This window comes from Sinocyclocheilus anshuiensis, unplaced genomic scaffold, assembly GCF_001515605.1.
Source record: "Sinocyclocheilus anshuiensis isolate Anshui unplaced genomic scaffold, SAMN03320099.WGS_v1.1 scaffold392, whole genome shotgun sequence".
NCBI lineage: Eukaryota > Metazoa > Chordata > Actinopteri > Cypriniformes > Cyprinidae > Sinocyclocheilus > Sinocyclocheilus anshuiensis.
In genome coordinates, this window is record NW_015557091.1 from 2,786,283 (window position 1) to 2,798,403 (window position 12,121).

Below are 12,121 nucleotides of genomic sequence, written 5' to 3' on the forward strand. Positions count from 1 at the left end.
TTTACAGTGCGTGGAATGGTGCGCTGTGATTGATTGTTACCATTTACAGTGCGTGGAATGGTGCGCTGTGATTGGTTGAGCAGATATATCGCATTCTGCAGAAAAGGGAGACTGGCGTTTGTCGCGGTTTGGAAAAAAAGGGAGAAAACATGACAGAATAACTCGGCGGATATCGCATTTTGCGTAAAATTAAAAATTGACTTTTCAATACCGACCAGATACAATACTGATTTTGGCAGAAACTCAATTAAAAAAAAGAAGGCGTTTATCGCGTTTTGGAACCAAACTCTTCATATATTATGTTGAATGTGAGTATTTAACGAGTAAATCTCAAGGTCTTTTGAGATCCTGAGCTGCTCTTTCTCAGTAGATGAAGATGACTTTGACTATCAGTATACATCTGCTTTGCAGCTTTAGTTAATATTCATTCGATACTAAGTTAGATACTCTACCTCTATTAGATGAAAATGCTTGAGATTTCTGGGCATAAAATGGATAATTCTATGCACTAAAAAGCCATAATTAAATGAGTCTAAACTGCAAATTATCAGAACGTATCAAAAACATTAGTCTTTTCACTGTAATGTCATCTGTGGAGAAATAGTTCCTGTTATAAACAATTACTTGCTAATTCTTTATTTTTGTATATATTTATACATATTAATTTTCATTCTAAAAATACAGTATATGTGCTCAAAAGTTTGGGATTAGTAAGATTTTAAAAGACGTTTCTCATGTTCAAAAAGGCTGTATCTAATTGATCAAAAATACAGTAAAAGCAGTAATATTGTGAAATATTATTAAAACTTAAAATGACTGTTTTCTATTGTAATATATTGTAAAATGTTATTTATTCCTGTGACGACCATGCTGATTTTCAGCATCATTACTCCAGTCTTCATTCAATCTTTCTAATATGCTGATTTGCTGCTCAAGAAACATTTCTTATTATTATCAAAGTTGAAAACAGTTGTGCTGCTTAATAGTTCAAAAGAATATAATTTATTTCAATTAGAAAACTTTTGTAACATTATACATGTCTTTACTGCACATATTTCTTTATTTATATTCTGGTATGGTTATGTGAGACAAACTGCTCATAGCAGTTTATTCAAATTGGTTCTATAAAAGTGCATTTCTGATTTGAGAGTTCAGATTTTGCTGAGCTATTCTGTATTCCGAAAATGATTTTCTTTTTTATTCGTGTTTCAGATGGAGAATCATGCGTCTGATATTGACAACTGAAGGTACGTTGATTCTGTTCTCTGTATTTTATTTCATAGATGTATGTAAATGATTTTATACAGTTTATATTCATAATGCATTTATTCACTGAATCATTTTCACGGTCATTTAATGAATTATATTGATCATAGAATGCAATAAGTGCAGTACAGTCTTGTTTTTAGAGTTCTGCATCCAGAGATGAAATCAACTCTGCACTGAACAGAAGACATGAAACTCTGTGAAGACGGACATCTCTTTTTAAAGAGGCCATGAAGGCTCTCGATTGGCTGATCAGACGCAGAGCAAATAAGTTTAGCATCTGCTAGTCACTTTCACTGTTTTTCATTTAATAGCGTCTGGCACATTCAACCATATATGATTTGCATATCTCCTGTAAAAGACAAGTTCACATTTAATTTTGAAATTCATCATGCAAACACTAAAGTTCGTTTTTTTCCCTCAAGGATAATTTTCCTTAAGCAAAGATGAAAGGTTTTTACAGTCTTTGTGTGGAAAATGAGCCTTAAATGTCAGAAAAATGTAACATGGCATTTTTGAAACCTTCAGTATTAACAGAGAATTTATCGAAATGATTCTAGAATTTTAAAGATTTTGAAATATGAGGTCTGACAATGAACATGTTTCATTAGAAGCCAAACCTTTTTTGTGTTCTGTTTGTTTTTGAGTTCTTGCGTCTGCATTCCCTATTTTCTCAAAGTATGTTTTCTGTGTAAAATCTGATTGTGATTAAAATGCATATCAATTTGATATTCCTTGATTCCCAGACTAAATCAAGTAAAATAACTAGTTAAGTACTTGGCTGCCACATTAGTTTCATCAGACTCCTTATACTTACACACTTCTGAATGATTGGAATATTGTCAGACCGCTGTAACACTAAAAAATGAATTATGTCTTAATGTGCCATAATTTGTAATGATACTGTAAAGATGATATTGTACGTACATTGTCACTGTATTTTGTTTTAATCATGCATAGCTGTGTGTAAATCCGAGCGACATGTAGTAGTCACTGTTTCTGTTCTCTATGATGTCATTCAGTATAGAGTGTGTCATAATGAACTCTATTTTTGTATGGCAGATTTACAGAAAAAGCTTCAGAATATTCATATTTGTTCTGCTGACATTTTCATTCTGCTATTGTACATAATTTGTTGGTTTAAATGAGAATGTGGAAAGATTTGTATAGCTTAAAAAAAAAGAAAAAGATTGATGGAAAATGGATCTATTGGAAAAATGTGATTATTCTTTTCTATATTTTGAAATCAGTGTCATGTTTGAGAGAAAAACAATTCTATATGGTTTAGGTCACTGGTCTCATAACAGCTCAGCTCTGAGACCTAGTAATATGAGTGAATTACTTAATATTGTATAGAAATGTAAACTATTGTAAAGATATTTTTATGATTGGCATGTTAATTATTTTAATGTATTTTCAGTTGTTTCATTTGTTATTTGGCTATAGGTTTTGTGGTTTAGGAAAAGACTGCCATTACAATCACTATATAAAATTTGTGAAAAATAAAAATGTTTTTTCTATGTTCATTGTGGAGCAGAACTGAATGCGATCATTCAAATTCAGCCTAAATGCATTGGTTTTAAAGGAATGGTTCAACGAAATTTGAAAATGAAAATTTACCAAGATGTAGATGAGTTTGTAAATGAATTGGGAGAAATTTTGCATTACATGACTTGCTCACCATTGGATCCTCTGCAGTAGATGGGTGCCGTCAGAATCAGAGGCAAACAGCTGATAAAAACACCACAATAATCCACATGACTCCAGCCTGTCAATTAATATCTTGTGAAGCAAAAAGCTACATGTTCGTAATAAAATCCATCAAGGCATTTTAACTTTAAACCATTGCTTCCAGTTAAAATACTATAATAGTCCATAATCCATACCATTTCCTCTAGTGAAAAAGTCCATCCCCTGTTTGCCCTCTCACATTAAAATCCACCAACAAATTTGTTTAGAACAGTTTTCGCTTGTAAACAGTGCTTGATCTATGCAAATTTCTCTCCTGATTCAGAGGAGACAACTTTTTCACTGGAGAAAGCAATATTTTTCATAGAAGATTGAACGGTTTGAAGTTAAAAATTATTGTGATGTTTTTTAGACTCTCATTCTGACGGCACCCATTCACTGCAGAGGATCCATTGGTGAGCAAGAGATGTAATGCTAAATTTCTCCAAATGTGTTCTGATGAAGAAACAAACTCATCTACGTCTTGGGTGGCCTGCGGGTGAGTATTTCAACATATTTTCAGTTTTTGGGTGAACTATTTCTTCAAGAATAAAAGAAAAACATTTCTTGGTGGTCATAAGGCTATTCGCATGGCAGAAATAATTTGGCTGTGTTTCATTCAAACACTAGAATTATTAAATATTAAATATTACAGTTTGCCTTAAAATGCCACTTTTGAGCAACATTAAGCCTATAGAATAGTCTTAACTGCAGACAGAGAAAGCTGGCACTGGTATTGTGTGTATGTGAGGTTGGTGGGGGAGGGATCGTAGCACCTGTCGTGGTTTTGGATGCACCTGAGTGCAGCTGTAGCAGATGGTGAATCAAACACTCAATTTATCAACATCAAAACCAAATGTTTGGGTTAATTAGGGTCACTGGCTACTTCACATGGAATCAGTTCATTGTATTAACTTCTTCCCGATCTCATTTTCAGCAATATTCATGAGACAATTACCACTAAAATGAAAGAAGCTGTTTAGAAAGCACTCATTTGATTGATTAATTATATTAATATAAATGGAGAAAATGACCAAATAAGCATTATGTTGTAATACTGACTTATACGTATATGACAGCCATATTTGCAGACAAATCTCAAGAGCGAAAAAAAAGGATAGCAACATTTTTATACGCAATGACTTCATCTTTCATATCATAAACAAAATCACAACGACATCACATGGCATTTGTTGTTTACAAAATACGTTTCAGAATCCAATTATCATGACTTTATACATGGATGCATTAGCATTGGATGGATTCCATTCACATTACTATTCCCAAATAAGACTGAAAACAATTATACAGGTTTCGAATTTCATATTGCCTTAAACTGATAGGAATTCGCCAAATAGTCACATTTTTTCATTACTCAGTTTTGGCCTAATTTATTTTACAGTCAGCTTTGTACTATATCCTCCTGCAAAAAAAAAAAAAAAAAAGGAAAAGAAAAGAAATAAGGAATCCAATATCCAATTTCATATCCAAAAGTTAAAGTGGTTTTGCAGCATTATAAATACTCATCTCCCAGCTCACTGCACAAATCTTCATTAACATTTATATTATATTAGCTCAGCTTATATTATATTATATTAGATCATTATATATGCACTTTTTTTCTATAGGCCTTATTTGAAAAATATTAAAATGAAGTTGGTTGTTATGACAATAATCTGTGCAAAGTTTTCTAATGACTCACACTGCCATGTAAAAAATAAATAAATAATGGGTTTTGAGAGGTAATCTAGAGCTGACTATGAAATTAAACTATTACATTTAATTTTAGCTATGAGCAATTACTTAATAACTTCAATTATCTTTGCACACTCGAAAGCAGGTTTGGCATGATGTCATGACAAATAAGGGACAGATAAACAAGTCAAGGTCATCTGATGCGAAACAGATTTCATCGTGAAAAATAAAATAAATTGTTTGAAGACAGATTAATTCTTCAGAAATTAATGGTTCAAGTGTAACTTAATCTCTGGAAAACAAATAGATGTACAAACAACTTTCACTCAGAAATTGCTGTTAAGTTTTACAATAACATTTAAATGTGGAATTTTGAAGTAGAAAAACTGAAATAGTATTTTCTTGTAAAATGTACTCCAATAATCGGTTTTATTTACAACTTAAAAAATGATTTTTTAAATTGTAACACTTCACAGTAAGGTCATTATTTACCGTTAGTTAATGCTCATGAAATACATTTGTTACAGTATTTTTTCATCTCTGTTAACTTTTACTATAACTTTTTATTTTAATAAAGTACACTGTAAAAATGATTTCAAAGTTGTAAATACAACAGATTATTAGTGTTTTACAAGAAAATACTATTTCAGTCTTTCTACTTCATAATATAATGTTTAATTCAATGTTACTTACCGTTTCTTTGTAATTATTTGTGAAATATAGCAATTTCTGAGTGAAGATTTTCTACACCATTTTTTTTCAGTGTATTAGTAAATGTTGAAATTAACATTATACTATTAATAAATGCTTCAGATTATTTTTTCATTGTTAGTTTGTTGACTAATGTAATTAACTAATTTGCCTGCTGTCATGTTTACTTGATGTAATATTGTAAAGTGACCTTTTAGAGTTTGCAGAAAGGTACATAAAATTATTATTATTAACAAACGGAACCTTTAAAGTTCCATTAAAGTGAACTGAGGTTGCATTTACAGTAAGTTAAAGTGAACTGGGACTGCATTTTAAGGCCAAAGAAAGCACTGATGTCTTGTTAGACCATGCATCTCTTTCATTTTTAAGTCTTGCCACTCACCAGCTAAATCTCCATTCATTTAGATTTATTAATGCAACTCATTAAGAGTCTTCAGGCTGAGTAGTTTAATTACTATCGTCTGAGGAACAAAAGCTGTTGACATAGCTGTTCAAAAGCTCAGGTGGAAAGAATAGAACATTTTTATTTCTTTTTTTAGGATCGAGTGCAGATTCTGAGAGAAAATTGCATATTGATTTCCTTCAGCACTGTTGAAGTGGGAAAGGCTTCCATGTCCTCATCAGCTCCTGACGTCTGGGGTCCGTATGTTCCTTGAGTTTTGATTGAATGGACTGAACTGCTTCTGATAGGCAATGACTTGAAGAGGTCACGGGCCAGAAGCGCTCAATAATTATTATCTGCTATGATTTGAGATTTATGAGTTTCAGACATTGCAAATGTGTGCTATCTATCCTCCATTTTTGGGCATCTGGCCCTTGTACACTCAAAAAATAAAAGAAAATTAAAAATATATATAATAATTATAATCCCGACGAACCTTTTAAATAATAATAATAATAAAAAAACGCTAACTAAAAGTTTTTTTTTATTAAAAAAAAAAAACAGTTTAAATTATCTTTGTATAAATAGTTTTAATTTTACAAAGAATAAAAATAATTAAAGCAACCGTAGTTACCAAATGGTATAGCCTATTTTAAATCCTATGAATTTAGTTTTGTAAAAGCTCCTATTTTTAACAGATTAACTGAATTTCTAATAAATATATACACCATTTTAAAAATATTCAGTTCAGTTTGATGGAAATTTGTCATACATTTAATGTCTTAATATTATATATAATTTGTCATTTGTCTTGACTCCCTCAAAGAAGTCATAAAAGGATGTATGAAGTCATAACAATTACATGTACAAAGCCTTTCATTTTAGAAATTTAAATTGAAAATGAATTAAATTGAAATGAAATATAATTAGGAAGGAAGTTTCATTTTGTAATGTTTAGCTAACCACAAATGTTAGATTAGACAAAAACATAACCGTTATATTAGACAAAATTAGACAAAACATAACAGAAACTTATCTAAATCCCAACCAGTATTCATCTAATTTCTCTTAGGGAAAAACAAACAAATAAGAGTGAGTGAGTGAGTGTTAAACAAGTCTTATTTAATGTAAAAAAAAAAAAAAAAAAACTTACATTAACAATGCCAGGAATTAAAAATCTACTGTCCGGTTTCAGTTAATGCAATTAATTATTAAAAAATGACTCATATTGTCGACCACAAATGGATTAAGTTAAGTTCCTATTTATAAATTTAAGTGGACTAAACAATGAAATACATTTGTGATGAAAATGTTTTTTAATTTTGTTGTATTAGTTTATTTTAAAGAAATAGTTCACCCAAAAATGAAAATTTGCTGAAAATGTACTCACCCTCAGGCCATCCAAGATGTAGAGGAGTTTGTTTCTTCATCAGAACAGATTTGGGGAATGTAGCATTACATCACTTGCTCACCAATGGATCCTCTGCAGTGAATGGGTGCCATCAGAATGAGAGTCCAAACAGCTGATAAAAACATCACAATAATCCACAAGACTCCAGTTCATTGATTTATGCCTTGTGAGGCGAAAAACTGTGTGTTTGCAAGATTAGGTAAATTTAAAAAGCAGCAAAAATAAATAAAAAAAATAAAAAATCTAGAGTTTCCATACTAGCTACAGTTAAACACATAATTTAGAGTGAAAAATACTATTTGGCTATTAGAGTAGTACCTTCTCCAGAAGTTCGCCACTCTGAAAGTCACTAGATAATAATGACTGAAGGCTACAGCAGTGAAAGGGCAGGAGGGGAATCTCAACATCAATCCTCTTCTAGAGCTGACACCAGGATCAGACTTTCCTCCATCTGTCTTCAGGTCATGTACCCGACAGAAAGACTTCTCAAGGGTCTTTATGCAATCAGAGACTTTATGTTATCAATACTGACGAAGGGAAATGGCTTGAGAGTGAAGTAGCTGGTGTAGAGGAAGAAAAGGCTGGAATAATGTGGCAGCAGCCGGTGGGCAGCACAACTCTCGTGATTATTCTCAACAAGACTCATATGAAAGCACACAAGAATACGTACAGCTGTCCTGATCTTCTATGATTACCCCTCTGATTCCTGGTCAAATCAGCATTGATGTACCTCCTCCGTCCTACACAAATCCACATCAGGCTTTGTCAGAAATGTCAATTTTCTGTCAAGCTGTGCAAGTAGAGCAGAAAAAAAGCCGTTTCACTCTGATTTGTAGCACTGGTCATGCAAAAGTTGTATAAAAACTAGGGCTGTCAAATAAATCAGTAGTTTTTATACACATTCAATTCAAGGCAAGAAAATGAAATAACTAAATGATATAATGCATAATATTACATATATAAAGTTTTATTAAAGGAATAGTTCACCCCAAAATGAAAATTATGTCATCAAAATTATGTTCCAAACATGTATGAGTTTCTTTCTTTTGGTGAACACAAAAGATGATCAGACAGTTGACGGTAGCCATTGACTTCCATAGTACAGAAAAAAAACTACTATGGAAGTCAATGGCTACAGTCAACTGTTTGGTTACCAACATCCTTCAAAATATCTTCTTTTATGTTCAGCAGAAGCAAAAAACATATTTTGGAACAAGTGAAGGGTGAGTAAATGATGACAGAATTTTAATTTTTAGGTGAACTATCCCTTTAATGCATGCATGCTCAAGGTTTTCAATTCATCAGTGCATGTTTCTTCAAAGACAAGTATCTTTCCTAAAAATGCAATAACTTGCACCACATGTGAAATTACTTTTGCTTTTGGTTTCCCATCGACTCTCAGCTGAAAACTCATGTACGAATCTTAAAAACCAGAAAGAAAACCATAAAAAACTGAGTTCAGAAGAGGTCTTTCCACCAGTTATTCAGGTGCTTATGAAAGCATAGTATACAGTCTAATTAGTGGTATGCTCATAAAATCTAAGATCATTTGCATTAAACATTCCAGAATTTTCCTTAGAAGTCCAAAAAGACGCTTGCATGTAGTACAGGTAATTCAGCTTCAAAAACCGTAGGAGAACAAGAAGTTCTCACTTACTGAAGGTCAGCTATGGTTTAGATAAGGGGTCACCAAACTCTGCCGTGAAGGGCCAGTGTCCTGCAGAGTTTAGCTCTGAACCAGAACCAGCTAATCAAAGTCTTACTAGGTATACTTGAAACTTTCAGGCAGGTGTGTTGTGGCAAAATATCTGCCCTCCTAGACCGAGTTTGGAGACCCCTGGTTTAGATTAATAGCGCTTTTCTTTACGAGCTCTGGAGCAGCTAAATCAATTTGAGTCTTAATGTGAACAAAAGCAGCACCTTTTTTCATCTTGGTGGCATTCAGGGCATAACGAGATGTGATGAGGAGAGGACGTAGGGTTAATCACCAGACTGTCTATAATTATGAATGTCTGTGGTGAGCAGTGAGTCATTGGTGTGTGAAATGAGCTCGGCTCAGGCCTATAAGAGCTTGAAGTGCACACACAACCTCGGGCTTCTCAAACAATCTTTATTGGCCGGTTAAGTGTCTCGCGCTGTGTAGTTTTGGAAATTTCCCAGATAGCACAGGTACGTCTGCAAGATGTCTGTAAAATATCACTTCATCTGGAAAGCAGCTGCTGTGTATCTGAAAGACGTCTTTAAGATGTCAGTTTTACATACATTCCAAATCATAAACATCTTAAAGACATTTTCTTAATGTCTATTTGACCTCTGATAGGAAACGTCCTATAGATTTATTACAGATGAGCAAACACTCTAATACGCCTTCCAGATGTAAATGCAGTCGTCAAATAGACGTCTCCATGATGTACATGTGCTATCAAGGTTCTGTATGGTAAAGTAAGGGAAAACCCATGTGCGTCTTTTTACAGTACAATGTGCCACAATGGAGAACAACAGAAACTGAAACTGAGTAAATCTATATTATTATAGTACAATTTTTAGATCCCAGATTTACATGCCATTAAGCGCATACGTACAACAAAACAAACGTTGGTTGGTCACTGTACATACCGGTCAGAGGGTCTGTTCATGTTCAAGGGGTTCTGCAAAATCGAGCACATTTATGTCGATATGTGCGAAACTTCAGTACTTGAGTGTCAAAAGGTGGAAAGCAGCTAAAAGTGCCAGAGTTCCTGGTGAATTCAGTGCTTAAACAGGGTTCCCGACTGTCAGAGAATTATAATTAAGAGTTGTGACATTGCTTGTTTGATCTCGACGGTGTCGCCGCCACGTGGTCACGTGGTTCAATACAGTAACTCTCATTAGCTCCAAACAAATGTAGTAAATCAGCTCAAAAGGGAAATATTTATGACTAATTATAACTGGTTATGATTAATAATAAATATTTAGATTAGATCTTAGAATTAACTGTAGCAGAATCAATATTACAATTATTTGATCTGTCCGTCCACCGAGCAGACAATATAATCATTTATCAATTCAAGGAAAGATTATTTTCCTGGCCAAGAAAGAATAACTTTCCTGCATACAGTTCTAGCATTAACTTAGCATATAGCAAGGGATCAAACATTCAGTGACTTCGAATTGTGAGCAGCACACAGAGACAATCAGTTGTGAATAAAAGGGATTTAATAAATGAAACTATATCTAACATATAACTAAACTAAGCACAACACATATATACAGAATGAAGGAAAGTAAGGAAGAGAGAGAGAAGAGTAAAAGAATGGCAGTATTTCACATCAATTAACCACAACCTAATGAGAATCAAAAATCACCTTAAAAGGGGCTGAAACTTAAACACGCATCTAAATAATTGTAAACGGTTACTTGCATTGGCTTCGATTGCTGAACAAGATTCCTGATGGATAGGAATGTCCACAGTGGATCAAAGTTACTTGAAGATAAAAACTGCTGGAGAATCAAACTCAAGAGGAGAGTCTTAAGGGGTCTTAGTGTCGTCTCAAAAGAAGAGGGTTTCTGAGCAAAGATCATTTCAAGCTAATGACTTTTGAGGGTTTCTATTCACACCCAACTTTGGGTGGAATAGCCAATACCAGGCGTGAATTTTTGAGCGGGAGAAGTTTCCTTTGTCTCCCTTTATGGCCCATTTGCATGTTTATGGCCGGTCTGGAATTGGTGCAGTTTTAACCCAAAATATAGTACAAATCGTATGATGCATTTCACAATCACATACTGTACATCATTGTTTGAGGAATAAAGAGCAGATAATATTGATACCAAGAAAGAAACATTTAGAATATATTAAACCAGAGATACATTCATACACCTGAATATCAGCGTTTAGGGCTTAACTAATACAAATAACGAGTGGTAACTCAGCTAATCTAATAGGGAAACGTACAAACAACACATGCATATACCAGATACATTTGTAACTGATTAATTATTGTCTAAATAAAGAAAAGGCTTTATGTGTGTGTGTGTGTGTGTGTGTGTGTGTGTGTGTTATGTGAGGCTGTTGTAGTTTGCTGGTCAGCCAGGCCCATCGGCGCCTGGAATGGGGGGGTCATTTACTTGTCTTTGGAAACTGTTTGAAGTCAGTTGGGGAGATGATAGTGGGCCATAAACCCCAAAGACCATCCATGATTTTACGCAGACGCTACACAAACCATAGCTGTCAATACATTTGAATGGGTTTAAGCAGGATAGATGACAGCTTCACTGTACAGGTATTTGCAGCAACTTTTGGTAAACATTACAGCATATTATGCATTGATTATTACGTCGATGACATTTACAGTATCATTTTATTCTGGAGAGTGATGGAGAGGCAACATTAATATGTTTTTCTTGTATTTAACCCTCATGTATACCTTACTTAGACTTAATATTTATTTAATATTTTGAGGTGATCGTTTGGTACTACATACTATTTGTGCAATAATTATGGTCCATTAATGACCACTTAAAATATTTTTTTCTAATATTTCTATTACTTATATTACAATTAGTGTAGTAGGCCTATTTAAGGTTAAAATAGAGAAAATGGTTTTAAATTCCAATGCAAAGAGGCAAATTAGAGTCATTTTGTGGTCGACAAAAAAAAATAATTTTTATTTGTAATGCCATGGTTTACCCACTAGGTACCTGTATGGCTCTTTTATAAATATACATGTATCTACTAGTCTACTTTCTCAAAAGAGTATTGCAGGTCATATACCTGCATGCTTACTTATTTTTAAGTTTTAACACTAGGTTTTTTAAATGTTAAATTAAAAAAAGTTAATAAATGACATCCTTTTTTAATTTTTAATGATATTCGTATAAGTACACTCTAAAAAATGCTGGGTTAAATATAACCCAGCGCTGGGTTAAAAAGGGACAAACCCAGCTATTGT

General features: G+C 33.3%; 1 protein-coding gene across 3 annotated transcripts in view; it reads left to right on the forward strand.

Moving 5' to 3' along the window:
- LOC107677287 (RNA-binding Raly-like protein) overlaps window positions 1-2,724 on the forward strand; it is a 139,462-nt gene extending 136,738 nt beyond the window's left edge. For all 3 annotated transcript variants that reach the window (XM_016472139.1, XM_016472138.1, XM_016472140.1), the window contains 2 exons: window positions 1,213-1,247; window positions 1,410-2,724. In XM_016472139.1, coding sequence (XP_016327625.1) covers window positions 1,213-1,245 — 33 coding nt within the window. In that variant the 3' untranslated portion in view covers window positions 1,246-1,247; window positions 1,410-2,724. The remainder of the gene's footprint in view (window positions 1-1,212; window positions 1,248-1,409) is intronic.
- The last annotated feature ends 9,397 nt before the right edge of the window (window positions 2,725-12,121 follow it).